The sequence below is a fragment of the Amborella trichopoda genome, chromosome 4 (assembly GCF_054954075.1).
Source record: "Amborella trichopoda isolate Santa Cruz 75 chromosome 4, AtrichopodaSantaCruz75HAP2 v2.0, whole genome shotgun sequence".
In the NCBI taxonomy this organism is placed as follows: domain Eukaryota; kingdom Viridiplantae; phylum Streptophyta; class Magnoliopsida; order Amborellales; family Amborellaceae; genus Amborella; species Amborella trichopoda.
In genome coordinates this window covers 41,946,087-41,963,277 of record NC_142339.1, presented here as the reverse complement: position 1 = coordinate 41,963,277, position 17,191 = coordinate 41,946,087, and the positions used below count along the sequence as shown (strand labels likewise).

At 35.9% G+C, this 17,191-nt stretch overlaps 1 protein-coding gene across 41 annotated transcripts in view; it reads right to left on the bottom strand.

The window, feature by feature from the left end:
* HDA14 (histone deacetylase 14) overlaps positions 1-17,191 on the bottom strand; it is a 66,292-nt gene that overhangs the window by 21,370 nt on the left and 27,731 nt on the right. For 24 of the 41 annotated variants that reach the window (XR_016053559.1, XM_088864067.1, XM_088864052.1 and 21 more), the window contains 2 exons: positions 9,751-9,807; positions 8,853-9,104 (listed from right to left, as the gene is read on the bottom strand). Coding sequence is in view for 39 of the 41 variants with exons in the window: in XM_088864067.1 (XP_088720193.1) it covers positions 8,853-9,104; positions 9,751-9,807 (309 nt within the window). In the remaining 2 variants the exon portion in view is untranslated. Of the gene's footprint in view, positions 1-8,852; positions 9,105-9,256; positions 9,414-9,750; positions 9,808-17,191 lie in introns of those variants that run through there. The other 17 variants (XR_016053560.1, XM_088864074.1, XM_088864062.1 and 14 more) reach the window with 4 other exon arrangements.

The following is a 17,191-nucleotide window of genomic DNA, read 5'->3' as shown; positions in this document are numbered from 1 at the left end:
TGTATGTTAAGTGAGAAATAGAGTTGTGCTTTTAATCTTGTGGTATGAGCTTTAATGCTATACTTTATTGTTTATGTGAATTGAAATCTCATTGGATCATTACGATCAGGTGTATGAGACATTGTGATATATGATGAGGGTGAAAAATGAAGATGGAGTTATCATGCAATTTTAATATAATGAGGAATTTTAAATGCAAGTCATGTTTGAATATTGTATTGAGTTTAATTGTATTTTTAAGTAAAGGATTTATAAGGAACCTATTAGGGTTGACTTTTTATTATTCAAATGTGTAAAAACCAAGCTTGTAGACTGGATTTTATGTATTATGGTTTTGTATTGAGATATTCATGTATTTAAACCCTTGAGTTTTAATATAATGGAAAAATTTTAAATATTGAGTACCATGCCACTTGGTCTTATCCTACCAACACCACAAGTCCAGGGGTAAGGGTTTCGAACATGACCAGGGTCATAAACCTCCAACCCTTGGTAAGTCAACACACACACTCCCACTGAAGTGCATGTTCCAGTATAAAATATTATATTTACAAGCTCTCTATGCCTTTAAAAGCTACAAAACCCAACACCTATAACATGTAGGTCATGAGTTGTAAGACTCATTTTACTGAGATCTCTTGCATGGATGGTCTCGGTTCTCTATGCGTATGAAGTAAGGTGGTTGTTTGTGTTAATTAGTGCGTGTTTCCTGGTGTGTAATGGCTGTGTAGTGGCTAATATGTCCATTATCAGTGATTCAAAGCACTCCTTGACCACCACTTGTACTCGTGTAACATCTCACAAGGAGTTAAAAGGTGGACAATGTGATCTAGCGAAGTATATACGGTTAAAAAAATTTCTCATTCGTTTATTCATACCGGCTAGAACACTTACAAGTGTCCAAAAATACAACATTAATTTACAGAATAAACCCTAACACAATTTAGGATGATCACTTGCATGCCATTACAATTCTTACACTAAAGCAAAATACAATTTATGAGATTGAATCAAGAACTATGGAACCATTAAAATACCAAATTACCTTGGTAAGTGTTACCCCCAAGAACATCATACACCCGACTCTAGGTCTCCTCCACTGATGGTGTACGGGATTGAAGTCCTCAAACTTGTTTCACAATGTCAAAAGCATGGGCAAACTCTAATCTCCATGAGAGCATAATATCAAAGAGATGGGAACCTTCTTTTCTTTCTCTAAGGTTTTTCTAGAATATGGGGTCTGCCACCGAGCGTAGCACCCCCTTAACCCCAGTCTTAGGGAGGGAGAGAGATTAGAAGAGAAAGAGAGAGAGAGAGAGAGAGAGAGAGAGAGAGAGTGCTAAGAGAAGAGAAGAGAAAGTGACTTACCGCTCGTAGGACAGAGAGAAATCTTAGATAGAGAGATGTATTTGTCTCTACAATAAATACTATTTATAAAACAGCACTAAGGTTTTGTGGTCTGGGGTATACCATCTTAATGAAACTTAATCTTGAATGTCAGTCTTAAAGACCTATAGAGTGAAGAGATCTTAGCCATCCATTCCCTAAATCAGCCATCATAATTAAAGGGAAAGTACTAGAACCATCATCCCTCAATTTCCTTAACACATTCCCATCAAATATTTAATTTATGAAAAAATATAAGTAATATATTATATTGATTTCAATCAATGCAAGACCTTTCCCTTTTTTAAATCAATCAACCCTTTCTCTTATATCATATCAAACACAAAACACATTTTAGAAGACTTGTTGAACAAGTCAAAGAAAGAGAAAGAGAAGAAGGCAGGGCATGCCATCCATGTGGGCCCCATGCCCTCACCTAGATGGCTCCATATGATAGGTCCCCCATCATAAAATGAGGCCCCACACCTCCAAGAAAATTTACAAATTAATAAAATAATTTTTTGAGCCCATTTAATATTTTTCATTTCTCTGTGTGTATAAAATCCACAAAATTCATTTTTTAACTATTTTAAAATTCCTTTTGGCCAAAATAAAATATATAGAGGGCTTTAAAAATTCACTTTAATATTTTAAAATTCAAATAAAATATATTTAAATATATTAAAATAATTTTGATGGGAATTAGATCCATAGAGTCAAGGATAACACAAATATATTGAGGCACTCCATCTATTCTAAAACCATGCACTATTGTCACCTTCTCAAACTGACCCTATAGAATCCATGACCCACAGGCCATCTAGGGGTTCATGATTGGTCCATCAAAGCTAGCCAATAAATGAAAAATAGACGACCTTAGTCCATGGATTTTAGGTTCCTTCCCCGAGAATGAGTCTAGGTCCTATTTAGCATATTATCTTATAGGACCTCCAACACAATCCATTGTTGCAGGGAGACATTTCTTCCGTACATGCACACAACATGCCCACTAGGCTGCTTCTCGGATTGGCTATTTGATGTACATGTTGTGTGATGGCAATGATGAGGATTTTGGCCCTTGTCCTTCCAGGTCAGCGACACACTGGGATCACACAAGTCCCCTAGCCAACTACCCTGGGCATCTCTATGACTTCATCAAGGACTGACCCCACCACAAAACCCTCATCGATTGTGCCTTATCCTAGGGCTATAGGTTTTAAACATCGCCCAGGGCCCAATCTGTCGAAACCCGGGTGAGTCACAACATCAAAAGTGCCTCCTCTGATCCCCCCGGACAGTAATCCCTTGGTCCGTCCGGACCCCACTCCCATTGGAGTTATTATCACATCACTATAGTCATAATTTTACATGCTCTCATAAAGCCTTTAAATGACCGCATAACCCCAACATATCCCTCTTGGCCTTTGAAGGCCTTACAATCTCTTCCTCACACACTTTCACCCCCCATTACAATCTCTCTCAAGCTTATCTCACTTACTCTCTAATGCCCATTACAATATACATATTTTAGCGAACTCTTTCACCACCAATCCTTTCATCAAAGATCCACTAATCACAACGTCCGTGGGATATATGAAGCCCCTATCTCCGGTACTCGGATCTCACCCCGATTGTGGCAACAGTCCGTCTTGAAATCCTTGGCCTTCTGGTACAATTGTGACCTTTCAACAACACAAATCACAGACTTCACTGTGGCCGAAGATCTTCATGCATCCTCATCATATTGGGGTCGTATCTCAGCAGGTTGAGGAAGTTTTTCAACCATGTTGCTTCTTTTGCAGCTAAACAACCTGACCACGTATCCAGATTCCATGTTGGACAACATCACAGTATGCTATTCTAGCTGCTTCACCACGCAAAGGTGTTTTCAAAATTTGCTTGAACAAAATGACCATTGAGGACATCCATGTGGATGCCACATGGCACCCGAGTGGCCATAGGGTGGCCACATGGCACCACAAGGCCCCACTTTCGGCTCACGTCAGCCCTAGGCGTGGGCGGTCTCAATGGAATTAGTCATATAGTTTTATTTAGAACCTTATGTTGTTATTTGAGTGCGTTATATTATGTTATAATATAAGGTGTGATTTTGTCACATGCTTAAATTGGCTCTCAAATGTGACATGCTTGGCATGTGTGAGGTCAAGTTAATTTCAAGGTGAATTTGAGTTTAATTTTAGTTTCAAAGTTCATTTTCATATTTTGAAATCTTCCATGTGTCAAGGTGACACAAGGTTTTATTTCATTGGTTTGAGAAATTAGATCCACCTTTTGATTGGTTTTCTTAAAGTAGATATTTTCCCACATGTGTGGGTTGTCTCTTTTACTTATATACCCCTTGCCCTTGATCAACCTCTACACTTATGGAATTATTTAATATGAAGGGCTTTTATGTAAATACTATTTTGATGTATTTGGAATTAAACTATGAAGGTAAGGACTCAAGGTCATGTGGCTTAACTTAGGGTTTTATATGAGTGATAAGGTTCAAAATCCCATCCCTTCATCCTAGTGGTTGGATGGGGATGGGCCATTAATTATGTGCATCAAAGATCATGATCTACTCCTAACTTACACACTTCATATAAATACATCATAGGTCCAACCCTAACCCATAATTGAGAAATTTGATTTTGATTATGCAAAAGAGACTAGAGAGATCAAACCATTCGAGCCTCCACACACCACCCATTGAAACTTGAGCTCCTTCATTCCATTGATGATCCTTTGAAGATTTATGGTGTTCCTTCATTTCATACGATCAAGCTTATCTTAAGTTATCGTCAAGGCATTATCTTATTAAGTTTTTCTTCATCAAAGTTCATCTTGCTCTTCATTAAAGCTTGCTGGAAATCTGTGTTTACAGTAGTCATAAGCTTCATTAATCTCAAGTTTTATATCATCTTCATGCTACTTCTATATAGTGTGGTCCCTCATTTTGATTATGAGCTTTATACCTTGATGATCCATTGGTTATGAATTGTTCCTATTGATTTCTTCCTCACGATTTTTCTAGAATATTTCTAAGACTTGATCTTGAAATTCCAGAGATATTTTATTCCCCTTAGAGCTGTGATATTCATTTGAAGCTCATATTTTTGCATCAAAACTTGTGTTGGTGGACCAGTGGACCACCATACGTATTGTAGCCATATCTCTTATGGTTTTGATTCAATTTTATCCTAGATTATGGACCTTATGAAGTGTTTCTAAAGGTGTATGAGCTTCCCAATTGGATGAGATCCCCTTGAGATAATTAAACCACTCTTACACTAATCTTTGGGACAAAATTAAGCCCTTAAAAGACCCGATCGTGACCTGGGCACAAAGGGTTCGACCCATTGGCTTCCCACTTAGTTTGGCACTCTAATCTCATTGTTTTATTGTTTACTTTCACTGTAATTGCTGTTGGAGCAGTTGGGTTACGTAATTTTGCTTATGTGAAGGTTTATGTGAATTGTATGTAACTCAATGTCATCATTTTGAGCTAGTGTAAGTGGCATGTAATTTTCCCCATAAGGGGACTGTTTTAGAGTTGAATTTCAGTGGTTATTAAAGTTTTCTAGTGTTTGTGAGTTCGTTTTAAAAGTGTTGTAATTGTATCCTTTCTTGATTCAAGCAAGACTATTTGTTGAAAAGTATCAAGTTGCTTTGTTTTTCGGCTTCATTTTAAAGCACCAAAACTTTGTAGGGATCCCTAGCACTAGGCATCGAGATCCCAAAATTTAAAAATCGAGATCCCTAAAAGATCCATTCTGAGAACAACAAAATCAAAATCCTACAGAATCAAGATCCTAGAAGGGATTGTCTACCAAAGTAGGAGATCTCGATAACTTTGATTTGCCTTTCCTAAAGAATAGTTCATTGGAAAGGACAGTTGCATCTCTCAGCCCCTTGGAGAGAAAATATAATAGGTGAGCACCATTCTGAGGAGGACGACTAGTCATAGGCATGGAATTCCAAGTGGCGCTGCGCATCTTGCAATATTCCTGGAATCATGTTTGGGAGGTTTGATCGCAGCAATGAAAGAATTTCGTAAGAAATCTACCATATGTTGCACATGGCTTTGGGGTATGAAGGTTTGGCTAGGCCTGGCTGAATCTTGGATAAAGAGAGAGGTTGGGGATAAGAGGGAATAAGGTTTCAAAAGGAATAAAACTGGGGTCGAAGAGGAAGGATTTATGGGAGATTGAAGGATAGGAACCTTAGATGTACTAAGGGAATTGTGACGTTTGAGGAGATGGAAATAATTTTGATAAAGGGGTGGGAAAGAACATGATCTTAAATAGGTGAGCAAAGGAAGAAAATTGTTATGGCATTACATGAGGGGAAAGGGATGGGGTCTGCAACCAGGGAACAAGGTTGAATGGGTGGTGTGGATTAATGGGGGAAGGGTGCACAAAGAAAGAACTAGCTGGCCTAATAAATTTGGAGTATTTTCAGCCAGTTTGGGGATGCTGGACAGGGTTGACTAGCTAGGTTTTCTTGGTTAGGAAGTAAGGAATGTAGTTAGGATGGGAAAGAGGGTTGAGATGGCGAACAACGGATGTAGAACTTGAGGGGTTGAACCAGATGGATGAGGCAGGTGTTCCATTTTAGAAGAGAGGAGAAAGGGGGACAAGAGTTGGAAAGTGGACGTTCCCTCCCCTCAAAGGGCTTATTTAAAAAATTTATCCTAATTAAGTCATTCCAGGCTTCAAATTCTGGTCAAGAGCCTACTGATGAAGTTTAGGTTTATTTGGAGCTTTGTTAATTAAAAACGTATTCGTAGGATGTCTTATAACTTCTGATCTTTTTATGATTGTTGTTGAAAGGTGTGGCTATGTGGAACTTAAAGTATTAAATTCAAAAAATTTCTTTTACTTTAATTTCAAATACAAGAATTCCACTTACATGGGCAACAATATGTTGTTGTAAAATTAAATTAATGCCCTAAATACAACCTAGAGTCTTTATTTTTACTGCCAAGAGAAATAGAAACTATCTAGGAGATTTAAACTAACTTCCACCATAATATTGTACAAAATAAGTTCTTGAGAATTCACAGAAAATAGGAAATAATACTGAAAATTAATTAAAACTACTGGGAAGACTTACTAGAAGATGCCTGGAGTTACCCTACCAGGACTTGATACACCCGATTCCTTGACCAATGACCTTTCACTCCTTAAGGTGTTGCTAGAAATTATGAGATAAGAAAGCTTTAAAAGCAATATTTTTTTTTCTAGGGTTTTAGAGAGCTCAAAAATCAACTAGGGTTTCCACAAATCCTATAGGAACATATTAGGGTTGAATCTGTAATTTAATCTCTCTCTGGGCTAGACTTCTGCCTTCTTTCTTCAAAATATAGCAAGCCTATCTTCTAGGGTTTCATATGGTATCAACCTTGTTTTCATTTCTTTGGGTGGCATAATACAAAATAAGAGGAGAGAGAAAGTGGCATGAAGGAAAGGGGAGAGAGACATGAAGGAAAGAGGAGAGAAACTTGGGGAGTGAGACAGAGAGGATCTAGTTTGGCATAATTTGAGAGAAAGGTTCAAATAGTTTTATATAAAAAGAAATCTCTCCCAGTTGGAATGGGATTCCTTCTAAGTATTACCTTATCCAATTTCTAGCTAGGCCATTAGGATAAATAGGAAATCTGTGGACTAAGAGAGATTCAACCAGGGCCATCCATTTCACAAATCAGTCATCATGATTTTAGGTGGAAAGATAAGAACCTTATCCCCTTATATTTTGACCTAAGTCCAACTCCTATTTAAAATTAATATATAATTAATCTTATCATAATGTAGATCTCCCATAATCAAAGATAATCTGAATTTTGAATAACTCCCATTAGAATAGGAAACCAAATCCAATTCAAAATTAAATAGATTTCCTATCATTAAACAATTTAAAATTTGAACCAAAAATTAAGAAAGTGGGGCGTGGGGCTTTTAATTCCTCAAAACGTTCTATGCCACCTTTTATGCTAAAATGGTGAAGTTGTGTGCCACCTTTTCTGCTAAAGAGGTGGTGTGCCACTAAGTTTAAAAAAACAAAATTGAACAAATCTTTTTAACGGAGGTGGGGTGTGCCCCCTTTATCCCCAAAAAGTGGTGTACCCACTTTTTTCACAAAACAGTGGTGTGCCCACTTTTTGTTTAAAAAAATAGGGCGTGGTCCTTAGGGAGTCGGGGCTGATCCTTGGTCCCAAATGTGGTAGTTGAAGTTCTGAAATTTTCAAAAATACCCTTTTAATGAAACATACTGCAGAAAATATATTTTAAAATTCTGAAAAATATTTAAAAATCATAAAAACATTTCAAGCCAAAATAAAACATACTAAGAGTGAATTGGTATCAATGGGTTAAAATTAACGACAATAAGGGCACTCCACTCGCCTCAGAAACCATGATCCAGTACTGTTTTCTTATCCAACCCATCAAAGACCCATGTCCACAGTCTCAAAGCAAGGGCTCATGATTAGATTGTCAAAGTTAGATAATAAACAGTGGGACCATGATCCTAAAATGTATTTCAGTTCCCCCCTTTAAAAGCAAGTCTAGCACTTGCCACCACAGTGCAAATGGAACTCTCTCTATGCACATGTACACGCGTCCTTTTATAGGGCTGCTTCCTAGTAATGTGGTTGTAATGTGTATATGCCATGCAAAAGTTTGTTCAGGCTTTGGCCCTTACTCTCACAGGCCTATAACCACACACAGGAGACCACACAGTTCTCCTGACCTACAATCATGATCCCTGGGCATCTCTCCAACCTCAACAAGAGATGACCCACTGCAAATTCTTCTCGGTAGTGCCACATGCCCAGGGCTAAGGATTTTGGACATGACCGGGCCATAAACCACCCAACCCTTGATCAGTCAACATACACACTCCTACTGAAGTGTATATTCCATTATAAATATCATTTTTTACAAGCTCTCCAGACGTTTAAAGGCCACAAAACCCAACAGTTGTTAAGGTTTTAATGAGTACATGAGTATTTGAAAAAATGGGAGGTTGATATTTGCAAATAGAAAATCTCATTTTGGCTACATACTAAAAACAATGAATCAAGGTTCAAGTAAGAGTAGAATTAGGTCATCTAGTGGGAGTTTGTTTGGAAATCCATAGAAGTCATGCAAGGCCTATGGCTAGCAGTAGTTGTTATATCTTTGAATGAACATTAAGTTATTAAGTAAACAATATTGGGACTATTATCCAATATACATGGTGGACAAACCAAGACACATGGAGGACAATAAGAATCACATTAAACATAAGAAGACTTGATAAAAGCCTGATGTGAATATGTTATTTCAGTTCCCAGACATCAGATGTAGATCACCAGAAACAAGGAATTATGCGATTGCAACCCATAAACATAGTAGGCATATATATCACAACATAGATGTGAAATCCATAAAGAAATCATCTTTAATAAAACACCCTCTAACCTGATGAGTTGAAAGGAAAAAAATATCGGGGTCTTCATAGAAGGCATCATTTGTTCCATTCCCATGATGAACATCAAAGTCGATAATAAATACTCGCTTGAGTCCATGCACACGCTGAGCATGCCGAGCTGCTATGGCAACATTTCCAAAGACACAGAATCCCATTGGCCCTTTTGGAATAGCATGGTGACCAGGAGGCCGAACCAATGCAAAACCAACAGGTATATCTGCTTTCGCTTTTGCTGCTGCTACCTGGCAATTCACATGAAATTTTTAGAAAACAGGAAAATGCAAGTCACAATAATTTGCTAATTATCCATCATTACACATTACAAATAAAAACTCTTAGGCGCCAAAAATCTAGTGTATGTAAGAAAAGTAAACAAGCAAAAGAGTAAATGCAGCAAAGAGTACCTCCAGAATGCATGCAACATAAATCATATTTGGTGGTCTAGCACTGGCAGCCCATTGTGTACACATGGCCAGATGCCAATTAAACACACTTCACAAGCTTTTGATCCGAAATTTTCAAATCATCTTTGAATCACCTTGCAAACAAATCTAAAACAAAATGCCATACTAAAAACCCAAGATCTGATCATCCCATAAATAGCCCGTTCATCTCAGGGGTCAGTGATTTGGAGCATTTTTTGTGATCAAAATCACTTAATTTTAAATTTAATGAAATTAATCTTGGGGGTGACTACAGATGATCTAAAAGTTTTAAGATAAAAAGCCCCTGCGTGTTCTTCGAGTTACTGACCATTTGTTGACAGTGAACCGCCAAAACAACAAATCCTTATCTTTCATATTAAGCCCAAAACAAAGGTGGAAGACTTAATGTGAAACACATGTTACATTGAAAATCAGCTTGACGTAATGGATAACCAAAACTTACAATAGAATCGATCAGTGTAATTCCTGCACCAGCAGCAACACAGGACTCTTGAAATGTCTGCATGACAAACGTTACATTAAATAGACCGTAGCTGTGCATTCCCCATGAAAAGACTTCAAGGAGAAACAAACAGAAGTCCATTGATCCACAGCCAACCCCTCCCCTTACCCCACCCCAGACAGCCGATGCTACAGTTAAGCCAATGAGCTTATATAATCTGTTTCCGTGTCTATGTGCACGAATGTGTGTATGTGCAGATGCAAGTGTGTGTGTGTGTGCATGTCTTCACACATTTAGAAGAAAAAAAAAGAAAAACCCAAATTTGGTTTGAGACTACTTTTTCCCAAAAGAGAAAAAATAAAAAACCTTGGCTTTATGAAATTCTTTTGATATTTAATTTTCTTTTTTAAAGAGATTTCACAAATCATTATAGGCCAGTTTATTTTAATTGTATTGCATATTAAATTCTTTTTGAATTTATTTTGTAACATTTTACTTTTATCACTTTCACTATACGGTGGCTTGGAAATGGGAAATTTGGATGGAATGTATGCGGAAATCCAAATCTATGATTATGGACTTGAGGTTGTGGACATGTATTTTTGTATTAGTTATTCAATATTTGAGTACTTTTTATTACTTTATGGATATTTAATTATCAAATCTATATCTTTTAGACTTTTAATTAGTTTGATCTTATATTATCAAGTGTGTACTAATTAGGGGTACTAATTTATTACAATTGTGAAATGTGATTCAATGTTCTCAATCTATTTTACAGCATCCAGGTGCACATTTGGCATATATACATAGTTAAAATAAATAAAATCCTTAGGTGTACATATATGAAACAAATACATTTCATATATGTTCATTGGGAGAGCACATATATGCATGTATTTTTGTCATGACGCCTCGAACCATTGATGCCCGCCTAGAACCTAGCTGCTCAAACCCGCCCACCGCCCCCCTCCCCCCCCCCCCACCCCCGACAAAAAAACAATAGAAAAACTGCCTAGGTGCCTCCTGGCATTTTTTTTAACCTCTATCCACATTTCTAAAATTGACAAATGCATTCATGAATTAAAATGAGTACAATACTCAAGAAGACAAGCCACTTTATGCATAGGCCACTTATGAATTACTTCTTATCATCAGTTTTTGCAATAGAAACACATTACATTTTGCAACTTTGCTGGGAAAGGTGCATTTTCAGGAGACATGATGCAAGCCACTCTAACCACAGTCTCTTCACCAATTATTAACATAACATGCCCATATGATCCATTGTAGTGTAGCTATTAATAGGGCCTTATAATAGCAACTTCTTAGTGAAAATAGGATATTCTTAGTGACAAATGTATGCCAAGCTTGTTGTGTATAAATGTAGATTTGTTAAGTATATTGTGAGACCGTCAGCAAATCCTTGAATCTGTAACCTTTTTTAGTTATTTGTGTCTCAAAACATCCATGATCCTCATGTATTTACATACATTTTAAAGTAAAGCTAATAAATAAATAAAATTATATATATTTTTGGTGGTTTTTGTTGTTTGAACGATAGCCTTGGGCCTCTAGCCTTTTTTTTTCTTTTCAATGGGCTCCCGGCGAACATGTCCACCGTGTGCACAAGTTTGCCACGGTGAACAAGTTCATCGCAAGCCCTTTGCAAGCTATGAGCTTGCTTTCTTTTATTTATGTGGCCAAGCCACTTTTATATGGATTATTTCTTTCTTTCTTTGGCAAATTTTTCCTCCATTTATTAATATTATTTTGGAACCTGGCTTTTTCTTTAAAGAAGAGCTTGAAGCCATCACCTTTATGCGGCACTCTAGTCTTTAATGTTTCACTTAACCTACACGTCTCATGTCCTCTTTTGGACACGTCACTTGAGGGTGATAGTTATATACTTTATTATATTATATACGTATTTATATATATATATATATATATATATATATATATATATATATATATATATATATAAATGGAAAAAGATTTTGTCTGGGCTGATGAAATAGTATGCATCTGAAGGCCCAAATTTTGTCTCGGCCGATCGGATGGCTACGGTTGTGTTTCATCTCAGAATTTTAGGTTCTTTTTTATACAAATCCAAATTATTTGTTATTTTGAGCATTTACTCTTGAAAAATAGGTGAACCTAGTAAAATATTAAAAACAAATTTGTAAAAAACAAACTGTTCAAAACACCCTTGAAAGTTCTAGGAGTATTTTGGTCATTTATTTTTATGAATTATCTTTTAATATTTTTATTTGGTGCTCATTAATGAGAAGACTGGATGCTCCGAATTTCAATTGTCTTGGATTTATATAAAAAAGATTAAAATTCAAATACAAAATGTAATTATGACTGTCAGATTGGGCAAGATTCAATCTGGGTCGTTGGGCAAATACTATTAATCAGCCCTTGGGCATGTAAAAGTTAACTCCATATATCTATATATATATATATATATATATATATATATATATGTATGTGTGTGTGTGTGTGTGTGTGTGTGTGTGTGTGTGTGTGTGTATATACATATATGTATACATATATATACATATATGTACATATGTATATATATATATTGAGTTTTAGTTCGTCTTTAGACATGGAGGGATGTTGTTGTTGGAGAAGGGTCACACATTCTGAAATGTCCATCTTTGGAGGTGGAGAAGATGATACAAATTTCATTTTGACTTTGTTGGGATTTAGGGAGTCATTTTTGTAACTATCCCACCATTTGATGGAAATTTGGCAGTGTAGTGTTGGAAGATAATCATTTCTATCCATATTGTCTAATGAAATCTGGTGCTCCCATTTTAAAATCCATAGGACCTGATATAAGGCCATAAAATATTAGTGGAAGTTTCTTTTTAAACTTCTCGTATTAAAATCAGAGAATTTTCTCTGAAAAATTTGGAGTTCTATTGGGAGTATCTGGTCTGTGGATCCCCATATGGAGAACCAAATTTTTAAACCAGTTCGGGAAATCATTTGGGTCAGTTATTTTAAACTGTATGTACCAACTATGAGAATTTTTTGTATTTTGGTACGCGAAGACTTCATCCCAAGCCTTCATATATTCATAATAGTGATAGCACTTGATTTTAAATCCTTTTGATTTTATGACCTTGGCAATCCCCACTCTTTGTAAGTGATAACCTTTTTTATTTGAAATTTAGAGTATGCTATGAAGATTGATTCGGTTTCTATTAATATACATTCATAACATTCCCTGCATTTTTCTCCATTGTTTAGATGCATATGTTGCCTGAGATATAAGGCAGCTATTTCAGTCGGATGTTAGGACTGATGCTCATTTTCGATGATCAGCAGTGGAATATATGTTGTCTCTAAATATTTTGATTTTGCACTAGGAATTTGAGAGCATATTGGATTTTGAGATGGGGATGTATCAATATCCTGAATTTGTTCTCTTATTAAGGATTTGGTGTTGATGGAGATGCCAGGGATAACCCTGGACTAGGAACTATGTCCATTGTCTATCTCTGAGGTTGCTTGCCTTCCCTTCTGTCTTCCCTGCAAGAATTCTCGAGTCAAGAAGTAAGGCAGATAATTATTTTTACCATTAATATGTTCAATAGTAAATTCGAAAGCTGAAAGAATACCTTGCCATCTTGCAAAAATTTGTTTGGCTACTAGATTTTTTACATCTTTCTGGAGGATATCCTTTGCTGCTTTAAAATCTGTTCTTAAAAGAAATGGTTGATTAAGTAGATCACTTTGGAATTTGGTAATGGCGTGAACTATTGCCAGAATTTCCTTTTTTACAGTTGAGTAATTTTGTTGAGTAGGATTCCAAGTTTTAGATGTAAAGCGACCCAAGTGTTCTTGATCGTTTACCTTCTGTTTTAGTATGGCACCAAATCCTTGTTCTGAGACATCTGTTTCAACTATTTTAAATGCTGAAGGACTAGATAGTGCCAGACATGGTAATTCTTTGGCCTTTATTTTGATCTTTTTTACAGCTATAGTATGTTCATCCATCCAGGCTGGAGGGAATTTCTTCAATCTTTGAAATAGAGGTTTTGCATCAATTGCTAAATCTTTATAAAAATCTGAAATATAATTTAGGAATCCAAGAAACCTTTGTATTATATCCGGAAATTTGGATGCAAATTCTATTGCCCTATCAATAGGAATGATGCGTCCTTGGAAAATATTATGCCCTAGAAATCTAATTTTTGACTGGAAAAGATTTATTTTTCTTGCAGAAACCACTAAGCCAGCATTTTTTATTGCTTTGATGAATGTATGTAAATGTTTCTAGTGTTGCTCGATTGATTCTGAAAAAACAAGCACATCATCAATATAGACAATCACAAATTTGGTATAGGGATTAAAGATTTCATTCATGATATTTTGAAATTCAAAGGGTGCATTTTTTAATCCAAAAGGCATAACATTCCATTCAAATTGCCCAAACGGGACGTTAAAGGCGATTTTATATCTATCTTCTTCGGCAATCTGGATCTGCCAGTAGCCTGATTTGAGATCGAACTTTACAAATATACAAACATTGACTAGCCTATCCAAAAAATCTCTTTTGTTTGGGATTGGATATCTAATCCATCTCAAGACTTTATTGAGTGGTTTGTAGTTTATGACCAATCGCGGAGTTCCTCGTTCTATCTCCGAGGCTTTTTCCACATAGAAAGCCAAGCAACTCCAAGGTGATGAGCTTTTTCTGATGAGCTTCGTTTCTAATAATTCTTGTATTTCCTTTTTACAAATTTCAAGTAACCTGTTGTTCATTTGGATGGGTCTAGCTTTGGTAGGAATTTTGCTTTATCTGAAATCTGGTTCATATGGTAATTTTACTATATGTTGCTTCCTATCCCAAAATGCATTGGGATTATCTGCACAAATATCTTTTCCATATTTATTCCTAAAGATTTGATTTTGTCTTGTATTTTTGGGAGAAACAGTTTTTCCTCTATATTTTTATATTTTATTTCTTCTTTTAAATGGTACAAAAAATATTCTTTGGAGGAAATGGTGTCTTTAATTTTGTTAATTTCGTGGACTCTGAGCTTTTCAATGAAGTTAAATTTTACCTTATGTCCTTCAATGTCAGCTTCTATCCCTGTATCATCTATTTTTATTGGATAAAGCATATTCAAAAATGGAGTCCCTAAAATAACAGGTTGGCTTAATCCTTTTACCATTATAAATGGAAAATTGAAACAAGTACCATTGTTGCATACTGCAGTATCAGTCAATTAGTAGTTTATGAGCATTTTACTTCCATCTGCTGTATCAAGAATTTGGGTAGTTTTGCTAAAATATTTAGTTGGTACCAAACCTTCATTGATACAATTCAGGCCTGCACCTGAGTCTATTAAAGCGGTGGTTTGAAAACTGCATTCCTTTTGTACTACGATTTTTATTTTGGTAAACCATTTTTGAGTTATTATTTTGTCTACCAAATTTATATATTCACAAGTTTGAATTTTCTCTAATATATTCATCCCAGCTGTAGAAGTTGTGGGTTTCGGAAGGGTATCCTCGACTTCTGGTGGGATGGGGATATTATGTTCAGTTATTAATTGATCAAATTCTTCCTCTATATTCTCATTTTCATTGGGTTCTGTGATTCGATTCTAAGCTAGTTCTAAGGATTGGACTCTTGACTTCAGAGTTATCAGTTCATTTCTAACTTCATTAATTTCAGGTTTTAGCTCAAATATTGAGGGTTCCTTTTCTTTATGAGTTTTATTTTGTACTCTTTTTAGAATTTCTTGAAAACTGTAGTCTTCTTTTCGCCTCAGGGTCTATTATTTTGTCAATAAGATCTATCATTAGATCTTCTTCTTTTGTGAGGGTGTTGATATGCAAACCATTCATATCTATTATTGCCTTATAGTAGTTACATTGGCAATTATCCTTTTCTTATCCTCGGTCTTCTTCATTTTCAAAATCGGAATCAGAGCTAGTGAAAATGATATCTTCATCATTTATTTCTCCAATTAACATTTCCTCCTTTGATCCAGAGGAGTCTGAATTTTCATTCCCAATTTGGAGAATCTCAAATAATTGGGTTTTGATATGGTCGTCTAATTCTAAAGAATTGATTTTCTTTTAGACCCTGCACTTATTTTTATAATGACCAACTTTGCCACAATTGTAGCAAACAGGGATTTTCCTTCTTCCCTTGTGTTTGAAGGATGGTTTGCCTTTTAGAAATTTTTTGGAGAATTTATCTCTTGTCTTTTGGTAAGGTTTGAACTTTCTTCTTTTGATTGTCTCATGTTTTCTTTTGGGAAAAGGCTTGAAGGGGGTAAAGTATTAAATCCAAATTGCTCAAAAAAGTCTTCTAGCTCCTTTCTCCCCGTTATTCTTTGTTTTTCTAATTGTCTTCTAAGTTTTAAGTCTGTACGCAAGGACAAATCCTCAACACAAATTTCTGCTGATAATTCGCCTAAGGTATACAAAGAATAAGGAATAAGTCCCCCATGTTTGTTTTTCAGTCTGGTTTTTACCTTTTCGGCAAAGAGATGTGGTAAACCAGCTATGAATTTCTCTTTCCAATGGTCTAATTTGTTGTCTTCTCTTGACAGTAGTCGGGAGAAGAATACATCTTTGTACCACTTATAATGGGAAAGTGTTGGACACCTAAGGTTGGATAATAAGTCCTCAGATCTTGCTGCTAGCAGAGCGGTACTTCCTACAAAATGAAGGTTATGGTATAGATATGTATTGACTGCATTCCCTTCTTGTACTATGTTTTCTTGACCATCTTCTCTTTTGACTATCCATTGTTTTGTAGCATTTAATATTTGGTTTTTGGAATCTTCATCCATATGAAAGTCCCACCAACTTCTTAACCAGCCAGTGAATCCACATATTATAGCTTTAGCTATCTCATGATCCTGATTTCCACTTGCTTTACAAGCAGTGGCGTACATAGTTATGTGCTTCATGAGGTCTAGGATTTGATTTTCTGCGATTCCATCAATATTCCAATTTTCTATGGATTTTCCTGAGTAAGAAACTGAGGTTGATATCAAATCTTCTTCTATTTGTAAGTCTACAGGAGTAGGCCTAGGATAATACATCCGAGTTTGGGATACTGGTCTTACCTTTTTGCCATAGTCAATCCTATTTATTTCTAAGCTTTCAGTTTTAAAAGCTTTATCTATTTCTTCAATTTTTTCTTCAAGTACCTTTTCTAGGACTTGGACTTCTCCCTTTTGGATTTTTGAAGATTGACCTTTATCATTAATATTCAGTTTTTTCACTCTCTTGACCAGTTCATCTATCAGCTCACTATTCTCCTCTTTTTTCTTTATTCCTCGCAGGCTGAACTGCCCAGCATCAATTGTTGGAGGAGGCTTAAAAAGGACAGCTTCCTTTTTTTTATCTGAGTTTCTTGGTTCAAGAGTTGGTTTTAACTTACGTATGGCGTTTT